The sequence below is a fragment of the Ailuropoda melanoleuca genome, chromosome 1 (genome assembly GCF_002007445.2).
Source record: "Ailuropoda melanoleuca isolate Jingjing chromosome 1, ASM200744v2, whole genome shotgun sequence".
NCBI lineage: Eukaryota > Metazoa > Chordata > Mammalia > Carnivora > Ursidae > Ailuropoda > Ailuropoda melanoleuca.
In genome coordinates, this window is record NC_048218.1 from 42,569,978 (window position 1) to 42,585,093 (window position 15,116).

At 32.8% G+C, this 15,116-nt stretch overlaps 1 protein-coding gene across 10 annotated transcripts in view; it reads left to right on the plus strand.

Annotated features, from left to right (window-relative positions):
• EPHA6 (EPH receptor A6) overlaps nt 1–15,116 on the plus strand; it is an 811,316-nt gene that overhangs the window by 72,865 nt on the left and 723,335 nt on the right. For all 10 annotated transcript variants that reach the window (XM_034657115.1, XM_034657124.1, XM_034657119.1 and 7 more), the window contains exon 2: nt 90–154. In XM_034657115.1, the coding sequence (XP_034513006.1) occupies nt 90–154 (65 nt within the window). The remainder of the gene's footprint in view (nt 1–89; nt 155–15,116) is intronic.

The window sequence follows — 15,116 nt, forward strand, 5'->3', positions numbered from 1 at the left end:
TAGTAAAGGCAGTTGACATTAATGATTTAAATAACATTTTTGCATCAATTGAGACATTCATGTAAGTTTTTTTTTTAATTTAATTCCAGTTGTGTTGCTTGATACAACAACAGTGCTGGGAGAGCTAGGATGGAAAACATATCCATTAAATGGGGTAAGTTTAATTATGTTTTTAAAATTTTCACCCTTGCTAGGTTTTTTAGGATCTATTATAATAGTTAAAGGAACAGTGGATTTGGCCTCTAGTTAGTATGAATTTTAGTATATAACTAAAATCCCATAGAAAAGATTAAAATACAATTAGAACTTGTAATCAATGAGAATGTTGTATAAAAATCTTTGCTTTCTTTTAAATTAGTCGTTCTTTAATATAGTGTTTATATATAGTAACATGAGACTGTCTCCCATATAAATGTTTTCTCATAGAAAAAATTTCTGTGTGTAAGTTCAAGGCAGTTTTTTATATATAGGTCTATTAAATTTGGTAAACTCAGTGAGTATTTGTCCATAAACAAACTTTAGATTATCATAAGTGGATGTTACAGATATTAACAATTTGATTTTTATTAGAAAATATGAGTGTACTAAAGTAGTATGTGTTTTTTGAACTTGACGAAAAGAAATATTATGATTAGGTTTCTGTTAGCTGAGAGTTCTTGCTTTTGAAAGGCATGTGTAATTTAAGGGTGTGTAATTTACAAACTACAATTTTTCAAGTACTGATACCATTTTAGCTGTGGTTATAATTGTTTTTTAATATGGTTTAATGTATTTTGCATCATTTGGATGTTGCAATGTATTTCTACTTCTTTTTTTAAATTTCAAGTTAAAATAAAAGGGTGGTTTGTGAAGCTTTTTATTTAGATTTTGTCTAATTAAGCAAAATTTTCAGTAATGGAGGTAGTCAGCTGTTATTCAGATATACTTGGGTTAGCTTTTCTTCCTTTTTTTAGAAATTGTATTTTTCTCATTCATCAGATTCTTAGTTGATATTTTTACATCACTTTTTCCATTACATCTGCAGATTTAAATGTAAAAGAAGTTGACTGAAAAATGTTTTATTTCTTAGAATCATTCAAATAATTGTTTAAATTTTACCTTTTATAGCAACAGTTACTCATTTAATGTGTGTTTTCAACTATAAATTTCTATGAAGAGTTTAATCTTCCTTTTTTCAACAGGCTATTTGTTTCTTTAAATTTGTTTTATAGATTGATTTTATTTTTTCTGAAATTTTCATTTTCTTCTCATAAAGCTCTCATCAATTTCTGAAAATACATCTTTGAAACTATCTTTATACATTCATCATCTTATTTTCTTTAAACATCAGTATTTATTGACTGTATTAAGCATGTCAAATTTATTACTTTCAAGAAATGAATGAAACATTTTTTTAAAATTCTCTTCCAAGATATATATACATGTTTCCTTTCTCAGTATACAAAGTAATTTATAAGAATTTATAAAGTTTATAAGCACTACTTTTCCATTGTTTGAACAAAATGACAAAAAATATTAGTGATTATATTATCACTGGCCTCATGTAGTCATAGCCGGATAATCCTGTGAGGAACAGAAGGAGTTACATCCCTGCTCCAGGGACTGCAGTTTTCTTGATCAGGCTGCATTTCAAAGCAGACTGGTAAGGAGGAGACACAGGGACTTACAGAGTTATAAATAAACTTACTGCTATTGTTTTTTTACTGATCTTGTCATAGGTGTTGCGAAAGGGAGATTTTTTTCCCTTACTATTTCTGGTTTATGACTTAGAGAAGGGGCGGAATTGTCTGAAAAGTAATGCTTACCCAATTGTTTTCTATTTGCAGACACAGCACTAAGAATTTTACACTTTATTTTTATGGTAGCCTGAAGAGGTATATCTTAGTTCTGTTTCCCAGTCAGAGAAACCTCTCCTTAAAGAGTGTAAGGAACAGCAAGTTATAGGCTAAGTAGTGAGTGATGGAATTTAATTCAAGCTAAGTTATTTCTGACTAAAGCCTGCCTCTTTATTATGGGACTGGTAACAGAGAGGAGCATTGGAAACTTCATGAAAGGCCAATTACTTATGTTGATATTTGCATACTTGATTCAGATTTCTTTTCTCCCCTTGATAAACATAATACTTGACTGAGATGAACATTTTGGACACCAGCCACGGATTTGCAGGAGGAAAGAGAGAAAGAAGAAAGGAAGGAGAATACAGGAGAAATAATACAGGAGAAAATAAGTAGGATAGAATAAGGTGAAAAAGGAAGAGGTGGTTAATACTTATCAAGCATTTACCATATGCTGGGCTTTGTTCAGAACAGTGTACTCACATGAGTCCTAGAAATCAAGAGTAATTTTACCCTATTCAAAGATATGGAAATCGAGACTCAGGTACATTACATAACCTTTACAAGGTCACAGAGCTAGGAATTAGTGCAGCAAAAATTCTAAGCCAAGCACATACTAATCTTTAACATACATGTGAGCTTTTTATTTCCTGTATGATTCTACCATGTAATTGTAAAGGCCAGTGACCAATATGTATAAACTACAGAGGGAAAAATCACACAGGGATTCAGACATTGAGACGTAAATTGAATGCTCAGTTACCTTGGAATGCCACTGTTCTAATGAGCTATATTACTTTTAGATTACCCCTCAAATAGTAGTGCATACATAGCAAGTGAAAGCAGTAGGAATACTTGAAAATGAGAGCATATGGGCATAGTTTATAATAGATACAGATGAAGCTACATGAATTAGGTGAAACAAAGGTGAATCCAGGGAAACAATAAAATGGATAGATGATTTACGTAAGTTTTAAAGGAAACACACAGTTTCAGTTTCTCTTTGAGTGAAGTGGGTATATTACCAATGAGAATGACGTTCACTTAATACTCCTTGATAGGTTAAAACAAGTAAGGAAATAATCAGTAAGGATGAAAGACTGAAAAAGTCTGTAAAAATGGTGAGAATGAAAATCATCTAGACATCTGTATTAGTTAAATAATTTAAAATCTATAGAAACTGTTAATCAGTTTATAACATTTTTAAAAGAATATTTATTGAGCACTTTCACATCTTAGAAACTCTGAGAATCATTATTCCCAAGTTACAAATGATGAAGCAGAGATTCAGAGTGTTTATGTAATACATCCAAGTTTATATGGCTACTAAATGAAAAACTTGAGGGTTAAACTTGGTTCCACCCGTGTCTGAGAAATGCTGCAATATTCACAAAATCCTTCACATATGCAAAGATAAGGGGGGCTATCACTGTTTGATTTCTTCCACTTAAGCCTTATTCTTTAGAAGTATATTCTGTTAGAACAAACTAATGTCTTAGAAATTATTCAGCACTTAATGTCCATAATGTTCCTAGTAACCAAGTAAAATGAAATTTTAATGTCTTTCTATTAAATCTGTACAAAAACATTTATAATCCAATGTATAGCAGTATTTGGATACCTTAGAAATATTTTTTGGGGGTGCCTGAGTAGGGCTTTCACTTAAGTGTCCAAATCTTGGTTTTGACTCAGGTCACGATCTTAGGGTTGTGAGATTGAGCCCTCCATAGGGCTCTGCACTCAGCATGGAGTCTGTTTGAGACTCTCTCTCTCTCCTTCTCTCTCTCTTTCTTTCTCTCTCTCAAATAAATAAGTAAATAAATCTTTTTAAAAAAGATATTTTTATGTTTCAGTTTATAACATTTAAACTACCATTTATATCTGTATATTAATATTATAATTATATCTGTTTGAAATTGTATGACTGTTTTCAGGTTGTCAGGTTTATTGAGCCATGCTAATATGAATGGCCATTTTAACTAAAGTTGATTTTTTTTCAGAGACACTAATTCAGTTGGTTTTACAAATATGCCATGGGTAAAAAAGATAACTAAATTATAAATTTGGCAAGTAATTGGTATTACTCTGAATGAAGTATTTTCTAGGAATAACTTTTCCATTGATAAATTTTTTTTCTATAAAGACTTAAAGTAAGAGACATTTTTGAAATTATATACTATAAAAATGTGTGATTTAATAAATGACTTTATAGTTTTTTTGTTTTTTACTTAAAACAGCCATTCCACCTGTAGTATGCTGATGTAGTTACAGCAGTACACATTTACAGTGTCTGTGAATAAAACCATTACTGGTTATTTGAGTAGGAGGTAAGCACCTCTATGGTTAGAAAATGTGGAACATAGATGAGTGTGTAGTCTTGAGCAAATGTCTACTTAGGCTTGCAAAAACGAAAAAGAAATGTATATATTTACTGAAATGCTTCCTTGTCAACTCATTTGCACCAACACTTAAAATATGTGATGTCCAGAATTCAATTTAACAAACTTCCATTTTATGCTCTTTGCGCTGAGTACCTTGTTAAGTGCTTACATTGCTCCAGAGGCCTCATAGTATAGAGATCATTCTGCACAATCACAAGGTCAGAGTGTTTTCAGGCAGTTTTGCATAATGGTTTATGAAAGAATAATGAATGGAGGGATTAATTCTGGTTAGGGAAAATTGGTAGTAAGATGTGACATTTGCTCTTTCTGATAAACTGTGAAGGAATCCCATATGGGCTAGACAAGAGGGTGGAAAGCATCTGTTAGGCAAAGAAAAAAAAAAACTTGAGGAAAAGCACAGCATTCTTAAATGTGTGATTAAGCCTTGGGAATGTTGAAAATAATGGTGGTTGGAGTGTTGGTTTTGTGGGAAATAAGACAGTGATTATAGCCTAACCAAATTGTGGAAGACTTAGAATTTCAGTGTCTTAATTGATTTAAATAGTGTGTAGTTCAGCCCCAATAAATAGAAGTAAAAGTAAAAACTTTCTGGATTCAGTTAAACAAACAAACAAAAAGTGTTCAAGTTTTCTGTTGTTTTATATAATAATGTAGACCTGTGGAAATGAAAGGCACCTTAGAAAATTGTTATGAAAAGGATGTTCAAAATATAAGTAATATGACATTATTGATATATTGAGAAGGGAGTGAAATTGAATACTTATACTTGCATATATAATGAAGCTTGATGTTAGAAAAGAATGAATATATCAAAGGTTTTGGTAACCAGTGGTTATAATTCTTAACACTGTGCTCTCATGGTCTAATGTCAAGAATTTTATGTCTACATAATTTAAAACTCTTAAGAGCTTTATCCTATAACTGTCCCTTCCATCCTTGATCTGTCCATGTAATACACTAACATAATAAAATTATGATGATACAGCAGAGTTGCTAATAGTGCCATGATAATCAATGAAAGAATGCTGCATGAATAAAAATTTTCACATAACACTATAGAAGTTGTTAGTGAATACTGAAGAAATGTTTTCATAAATATTAAGCATAGGTATATGCCCTGGGTTTTTCATTTGCTATAAATAACTAATACCTGGTTAATACTAAATCTTACTCCTTGCAAAACTGAAAGACCTATTTAACTTTGAAAATCTCCTGGGAAGGAGATAGTCTTTAAGATGTCATGCCGTTTTGGGGCGCCTGGGTGGCACAGCGGTTGGGCGGCTGCCTTCGGCTCAGGGCGTGATCCCGGTGTTATGGGATCGNTTTCATAAATATTAAGCATAGGTATATGCCCTGGGTTTTTCATTTGCTATAAATAACTAATACCTGGTTAATACTAAATCTTACTCCTTGCAAAACTGAAAGACCTATTTAACTTTGAAAATCTCCTGGGAAGGAGATAGTCTTTAAGATGTCATGCCGTTTTAATGCTAAGGAGAAAAAAAGAAACACGAAAGATACTGTTCATGCAATAAACTTCGTACAAAAGAAGAAATGAAAAAATATATATATTTCTTGAGTTCTCATAGTCTGAAAAGGTGTTAAAGAAAAATTATACAAATTTTCTTGAAACATTTACTCATGTTTACTCCTTTCCTTTAATATTTTCATTCCAATTTGGTTTTAGTCAATGTATAATATTGTAGTTGAAAGAGAATAATACAATAAGATGATCTGTAGTTGAATGTGACATTCAAAATCCTTAATAGGCATTACAAATTGGGTCCCATTCAATGCCAAATAGCAGTGGGGTATGTCACATTGGGGCACCCTGGCTCAATATTAATTCTGACTAATAAAAAGTAACTGCTACCCACCAGAAAAATGAAAGACTTCATAATATAAAAAAGGAATTCCATGATTAAAACTTACATTTTTTTCTTTGAGCTTTTTAGATTATTTTTAATACTACTTAAGATGTAATAGCCATGTGGCTTTTTTGTTTTGATACTGTAATTGAAAAGATAAATGACTGTTTGGGTAGCTGCATACTGATTATTAACAGTACTTATACCTAATAAAATCTGATAGTTGAAAGACCACATTTCATAATAATAATAATAATAATTCCATAAGGTATTATTTGGTTTTACTTAATATTATAAATACTTAATGTTGATACAAAGAATTTGTTTTTTAAGCACTCCATCAATTCGCTTGAAAGATTTTCACTATTTATTTTTACTCATAGTAATATTTTTAGCAAGAAAATGAAAGGTTTGCTCATCCCAGATTTTTTTCACCCTACCTCTTGTTTTGGCTACTTGTATACATAGTAGATCAGATCTTTGTTACAAAGTTGTAGTGGACATAGATATAGGGACTCCAATACTCAAAATCAAGCTTCCTTTTCAACAGTGAAGTACACTTTAATAAAAAGAATTAAGAGAAAACTGAATGCTAGTAGAAAAAAAGTGCTATTGGATATTAAGTTGTATTTTATATTAATTATGCCAATTAGAGATTAGAAAACTCTTTCTCAGATGGCATATATTGATTTCAAATATCATGTATATATTTTTTGCGTGTTGTGGCTTAGATGATCTTTGGGGTTTGAATAATGCAAGATGATACAAGATATGTGATCTTATCTGTTAAACATAGTGAATTGGTATTAGGAAATTTACCCTGAAGTAGTTGGAATAGTGATACAGGTCATTCATGTCTAAATAAAACTATAAATGAACATAGTAATTCAGTTGCTAATGATTTTTATAATAAAAAATGACTTTTATAATAAAAGAGTCTTATTTACAATTAAACTGTGTGGAAAGGTACTGTATTCCATGTATCAGAGACCATAATTTCATAATATCATTGTTCCAAAGTTGAAAAACCAAAGATAGAATGGAATACCTACTGATAATTAATTTCCTTTTTTGTTTGTAATTTCTGTATTTCATATAATAGGAACCAATTTATCATAGCAGTAGACTTTAGTATAGCATTTTGATTCATTTTCTAATACATTGAAGTTATCCAAAACTTACATGGATGTGTTTGAATTCTGAAAATACAAGTTTTGGTTATAACATCTGTTAAGAATGGATTGTTTCAGTTACTGCTTTCAAAACTGATATCTAAATAGTTTTTCTTTTGAGAAACTTCTCAGCTTATGTCATAGTTTCTAAATATCCATCATATTAATTTCATATTGTTTCACATTTGAAAGAAATTGCTCTTCAGTTTTGGAAGTTTCTATTGCGGTATCCTCAAACTCAGAGATTCTTTTTTTTTTAGAGAGAGAGAGAGTGCACAGGAGTGGGGGGGAGGGGCAAAGGGAGAGAGAGAGAGAGAGAGAATGTTCAGCAGGCTTCACACCCAGTGTGAAGTCCGATGCAGGGTTCAATCTCATGATCCTGACTGAGATCATGACCTGAGCCAAAACCAAGAGTCAGACACTTAACCGACTGAGCTACACAGAAACCCGAACGGATTCTTTTCTCAATTATGCCCAGTCTGTTAATGAGCCCTTCAGAAGCATTTCTCATTTCTGTTACATCGTTCTTGATCTCTTCTATTTCTTTTTGATTCATTTTAGGGTTTCTGTTTCTCTACTTCCATTGCCCATCGGTATTTGCACGTAGTCTTCTTTATCTATTGAAGCCCTTAGCATATTAATCATAACTTTTAAAAATTCCTGGTCTGATAATTCCAATATTCCTGTCATATCTAATGACTCTGGTTCTAATTCTTCTTCAGTCTCTTCAACTAGTGTTTTTAGTTTTGCCTTTCAGTATGTCTTGTAATTTGTTACTGAAATGTAGACATGATGTCTGGGTAAAAGAAACTGAGGTCAGTGGGCCTTTGTAATATGGTAGTGAGGTGTAAGGGGGTAGGAGAAGTGTTCTCCAGTCCTATTAATTGGGCCTCTTTCTTTTGGTGAGCCTGTGCCCCTGGATTCTGAACTTCACCATTAGATAGGTTAGCATGGCCAGAGGGAGCTGGAGTTGGGTATTTTCCTCTTCCTACATGGAAGGCTAGAGCCTGCTGGAGCTGAGTATTTTTCTTCCTTCGAGTAGGTTAGGCTCTGATAAAACAGTTTCTCCTGAGGGCAGGCCTTGTTAGGAAGAGCTGAATGCTGTGGCATATTTTGAAGTGGTTCCTTACATCTTCAAGTCTTACAGACATTATATAATTGGCTGAAACATTTGCTTAAACCGTTTTGCAAATTATGATTTTACTTAATTTTTTCTGCCTTCTGTTTTTATGCAATGAATGGTCTGAATTTTTTGCTTTCCCTTCATTATCAGTAGTGGCTGGCTTTATTTTCAAGTTCATTTAATCTAGAAAATAAATCAAATTTCCATGCCTCTGTTTACCTGACATTATTGCTATTATTCTTTACAAATCAATAAAGGAAGACTTCAGAGCTTTCCTGTGGTGTGCAGGTTGAGTAGTAGACCATGACACTCCTGGGAACTCTTAGAAATTTAGTTCTGTGCATCTTGGTTTCACAGGAGACCCAATGCAAATTTCTGTCTCAGAATGTTCAAATTATTAATGTCATGGGTCTGCAATAAGAACTGTGCTTAAACATTTTACATGCTTTTTAATTTAGTCCTACTAATATCTATGTGAAGTAAATATTCTTAGTACCATTTTATACATGAGAAAAACATGAGAAAAACATTTTATACTGAGAAAAATCATATAACCTACCTAAGTTTGTGGTGATATTGACTGAAGGAGTTATTAAAGCCAGGGTCATCTCAATCCCAAAGCCAGGATTATTTGTCATTCAGTGTACCTACAACCATGGATTGGTTTCAACATCGCAATTGATGCTGTAGAGAGTAAAAAATAACCTATAAGGTTGTTCAAGTGCAGTCTTACTCTAGTTACAGTGTTGTTAGAATGACACAGATGTATAAAAATATATGTAATTTTTTGAAAAGTGCTGATAAAAAGATAAATTCGTCTTTGAAGACCAAAGGATATCCCAAAGCAAAGGATGGTTAATTATTAAATACAGTTTTTCAGTTAGTGGTATAAGAATATTTGGTGCATGTTTAGATTATTTTTTCTGATCTTCAAACTTATATTGTATTACATCTGCAGTGCCTCCATTGGCCAAATCAAATCATTAAAAAAACCCAGTGGGAGGGCACTGCAAAGTTGTATGACAAATGGCACAGGTATAGGAAGAGGTGAAGGATTGAGGACAATAATAGCATACGTAATAGTATGAATCTGTCATACATGCATGCTTAAATGGCATAAATATATGTCAAAAATTTAGGTAGTATATCCAGGTGATTGCAGAATTCAGTCTATAGATGCATTTACAAGGCTTTTATTTTTATTTTTTTTAATTCTGTACACTTTATTTCTTCATTGTTTCTACCTTTGAATTCTTTTGCTCTTAGGGTAGTTNATCCAGGTGATTGCAGAATTCAGTCTATAGATGCATTTACAAGGCTTTTATTTTTATTTTTTTTAATTCTGTGCACTTTATTTCTTCATTGTTTCTACCTTTGAATTCTTTTGCTCTTAGGGTAGTTACTTTTTATTTTTTTTTAAATATTTTATTTATTTATTTGACAGAGATAGAGACAGCCAGCGAGAGAGGGAACACAAGCAGGGGGAGAGGGAGAGGAAGAAGCAGGCTCATAGCGGAGGAGCCTGATGTGGGGCTCCGATCCCATAACGCCGGGATCACGCCCTGAGCCGAAGGCAGACGCTTAACCGCTGTGCCACCCAGGCGCCCCGGGTAGTTACTTTTTAAATTTTCTTTTTTCTTTCTCTTTTTCTTTCTTTTTTTTTTGATATTTTTTCTCTTAGAAAAGAACTAGAGAAATATTCCTTTAGTGTATTTTGGGGGGGTTTATCCTTTGTGTCTCATATCTTTATACATGTTGTAAGCCAATTAGGTGTAAAATATGGAGTAATGTAATAAAAAATAACCTCATAGAAATAAGTTTATTATAAATGTTAGAGAAAAAAATAAGATAAATGTTAGATTTTCTTTTAATAGAAACTGTCTTTTAATAGAAGTAAATTGACCCAGAGGCTTATTGAAGGTTATCCATTATGGTTAGTGTCCTACTCCCTTAACCATATCTTATTGGGACAGAAGTGCTAACCTCATCAGAAGACTTCCAGTTCATTGCCTAACCAGCTACCTCTCACCTCTTATGTATGATTTCCTTTAATGACTAAACTAACCAGATTCCTTTTTAGGAATTTAGGAATTTCCTTACAGGAAAACAACAATCTAAAACTTCTTCCATAAAGATACAGTGAAAAATACACAGAAAAGGATTAGAGCAGAGGGGCTGTAATAAATCAAAGTCATGTGCAAGTGCAAGTTCTAAGAGAGCAGAAAATAGTAGCAGTTAAAGGAGAGTTAAAGGAGCAGAAGAGGAGAACATAGCACATGCAGAGAAAAAGCCATGAGAAAAAGAGTGGGGTCTTCAATACTTGTGCAGCTGACCAGGTTGCTGCTAAATATCCACATCCAGTTACTGGGTATTCTTAAATGAATTCCCTTACTTGAGCTATCAGATTGTAAAGGCGGATTGCAAACCTCATGATGACACTGGTGGTGGTGGCAGCGGCAGCAGTGGCAGCAAAAACAAGGCTGTGAAACACTGACATTGTTTTAAGACTGGCCAGGAAACATGAAATCTGTGGAAGGTAGAATTTCCTTGAAGGGAACACAGCAATATGAATTATCCAGAGCTGTAAGCCCTCTTTTACCAACTCATGCATGGAGAAATGACCTCCCCTGTGTGTAGGCAATGTGAGGAAACAGGTGAATGAATATGCACAGCTTGTAAGAGTGCATAAATTTTAAAATATTTAATATCTGAGCAACTGTGATTTCCTTTTTTTCCCCAAGTTTTTATTTAAATTCTGGTTAGTTAACATACAGTGTAATATTAGTTTCAGGTGTAAAATTTAGGATTCATCACTTACATACAACACCCAGTGCTCATCACAAGTGCCCTCCTTAATATCCATCACCCATTTAACCCATCCCCCATCCACCTCCCCTCCAGCAACCCTCAATTTGTTCTCTATAGTTAAGAGTCTGTCTTGGTTTGCCTCTCCCTTTTTTCCCTCTCCATGTTCATTTGTTTCATTTCTTAAATTCCACATATGAGTGAAATAATACACTATTTGTCTTTCTCTGACTTATTTTGCTTAGGATTATACTCTCTAGCTCCATCCACATTATTGCAAATGGCAAGATTTCCTTCTTTTTTATGGCTGATTAATATTCCATTATATACATATGTTTATACCACATTATTTTAACCAGAATTATTTGAGATATTTACAAACTATTTCATTTATAAACAGAGAGTCTATATCTAAATCTAAAGCAGGCACAATGCAAAAGCTCAATTCTCTTATAAACTCTAAGAGGTTTTTGGTAAAGTATGTAACAACTAGATGTATGTAACAACTAGATGAAATAGGCCAGATAGTCTTATAAGTTTGTTTGTATTTTAAGTAATTGACTCATCCTTCACCCTACAGCCAATCACCAAATCCTGTTGATTCTACCTCCTTAAAGCTCTTTCAAATCATTCTCTATCATTACTGTATCAGTTTGACTCCTCATCATTTCTTCTTCAAATCACCATGGATGTGTTTTAAATTATCCACTTGCTTTAGGTTTTTCTCCAGCCCCTTCCACCAACCTTTCCAACCCATCCTTCGCCCTATGGCCAGAACTGATCTGAAGTTAAAGATCTATTCTTGTCCCTGTTTCACCCCTACTCCCCTTATCTACCATTTATCTGCAGCCCACAGCTGCTTCTCCATTTTTACCTTCTGATATTCTCTGCCCTTCAGCCATTCCTGCCTTCCAGCTTTTTCTACAGAGATTTTGTAGTTTCTTCTATGTAATTTTTTTCTCTTTTTCTGGATATAAGACCATGCGGTTGAGTTTATCTAGAAAGTTCTCTTGCCAACAAATCTTATTTACTCTGGGTTTTTCCTATTGGATTTAAAAGCAAAGAAGATTTTCTATCTTTTCTGGGGAGACTTATACTGCAGAACATTGAATTAGGAAACTCCTTTTTTGGAATACCTAGATCTCAGTGCATATAACAACATTTATTTCACTATATTTAAATATCTGTCTCCTACCAGATTGTGAACTCTCAAGTGGATTAGGTGTGTCATCTGTATTTGAATTAGGCAATACAGTGATTGCCATGACAGATGTTGGATAAAAGTTGGTTGGATAGCTAAATATACAAGTAGCAAATTATTTTAGATAAGATATTGGTTAAAGGCTGCATTTGCAACTCTCATTGGGCCTGAAACAGTTTGTTATAATCTTTGGGCCGAATCATCTGTGAAGAAAAGACTAAATGGTTGTGAAAATTGAACTGAGCTCTTATTTAGCATTGGATTGAGTACAGGGAGAGTTTATATATTTACTCTCATTTTTGTATTTTAGACAATCCAATCCATTTTCTCATTATCAGTTTTTTTTCACTAAAATTAAAGTTGAAAAGTGGGTGGGAAAGATACTTACCTATGAAATAAAGGCTATAAAAGAGCTTATAAGCTATTTAAGCAACCCCAATCAAGACTTAATATACTTTCAAAGAATTAATGACTGGTTTAGAACAGTTGATGATCTGAATCACATCTGGGAAGTATTAACCCTAGATGGTTATTAATCCTGTGTTTTGTTATTAAAGATGAGGATAAAAAACAGAACATATGGATTTTTAATGGTTGATAGATGGACTGCAAATTTTAGAAATTTATATTAACCAGTCAAGCTTCAAAAAGCATAGGTTAGCATTAAATGTTAAATAGGTTTTTGTAATCTGTATTCCATGCAATTAGTATTTTGAATTAATGTACCATTCGTAGTAAGCAAAATAGGTGCTTAAAATGGTTTGACTTTGTTTTATTTTAGCAAAGCAAAATCTTTTGTGCCCATAAATGTAATACTTATCTTAGTCTTCATCTCCCCCATAATTAGGTAGCAATGTATAGCAAAATATTTCAGTGTAATTTAAAAAGTCCTTCAAATAAAAGCATGAAACTAGGATTTAAATACATATACACAAACATGCACACACATTTTTTCCTTTGAATGTTTACTCAGTCTATAGACCACATTTGGAGGTGTAAAATTAATCTGTATTGTCGATTCAGATTGCTCAATTTAATAATTTTATTCATTTAATCAAATTATATGCTTTCTTTAAATGCAATGCTTTCTGATGCTCATTAGAAGGGATTTCTTCATAGTTGCTATTAAGAAATGCTCTAAGAAATACCCACATTGGGGTGCCTGGGTATCTCAGTCAGTTATGCATCTGCCTTCAGCTCAGGAATGATCCTGGCATCCTGGGATTAAGCCCAGTGTCCTGGGATCAAGCCCAGAACCCTGTGTTGGGCTCTTTGTTATTAAAGAGCTCAGTGGGGAGTCTGCTTTTCTCTCTGCTTCTCCCCCCTCATTCTCTCTCTCTCACTCTAATAAGTAAGTAAGATCTTTAAAAAAAAAGAAAAAAGAAAAATACACATTATAGATCTTACAATAAAAAAATAGGTGCAGAAAACATATAATCGTTATTTTTTTATTCTATTTAAAAACACTGTATTAATTGCTTGGATGATCAGTCCTGCTTTGCCTGGAATGCCCTGGTTTGTTGTTGTTGTTTTTGTCCTAGACTCATTATTAATTATGTCCCATTCATTTTTAAAAGTTTCCTTGTTTGGGTGATAAATTGTATGGCTAACATTCAGGCAATGTCAACTGCATTACAAATAATGCCCAAGTGTATAATTTAAACACAAAAGAATATTATTCCCACTGTCTTAATAGTCTAAAGTGAGTATTTGCAGTTGTCAGGAATCCCTCATCCTCTTCTCCATGGAGAGGATAATCCTTCTTCTTAAAAGTTCAGAAGTGGCACATAGTATGTCTCCTCATATTTCATTGGCACAACCCATTCACATTATTATACGCAATTACAGGGGAAGCAGAAAATGTAAGTTAGCCTGGAAAGAAGAGACAATGGATTTTAGTTGAATGGAGCAAACTTCTGATTGTCATATATCCATTCTCCTTTTTTACTCTCATTAACAGAACTTTTATTTTGAAGCAGCAGTATATCCAACTAAAAAACCCTGAAGTTTCTAGTGTATTTTGCAGCCAGTTGTGAACCAAACATTATGTTCTAGTGAATGGAGGTGTAAATGGAGATGCTTTGTGGTATTTGTAGGCTGCTTACTCTGTCAACTTGAGGTCAAACTTTTTTGATTGATGCATTCGCCTTTTGCTATCTAGAATGCAGATATGATGTCTAGAGCTTCCCAGCCATCTTGAACCTCAAGGTGAACTTGAGGATGAGATCACATGTTAGGATGATGGAGTTGCATATTATACAACCATTAAAATTATATTTATATTGTAGACATAAATAACATTGGGATATTCTCTTACATAATACTGAGTGAAATAAACAAAAATATCTAATCTTTATTTTAAACTGTGCTAGAATAAAAAAACATGAAAGGAAGTAAAACAATAAAACCACTTATTAAGAATGTTTTTCTCTAAGTCATGAGAATATAGATTATTTGGTTTTTCATTCACATTTTGTTTTTTGCAAAATTCCCTACAATAGGTAACTATTTCTTTTATTACTAAAAAAGAAAACATTTGTTAAATATATATTTATGTTCTAAGATGTATTTTATTAATTTGTAAAATGTTATCAGGAAATGACTTCAAGTTACCTCTGAAATCTGGAGTTAATATATAAAATTTATATATATTATATGTATGTAGAAAAATAGCTTAAAAATTTACTGCATGCTTCCTGAGATTAAAAAG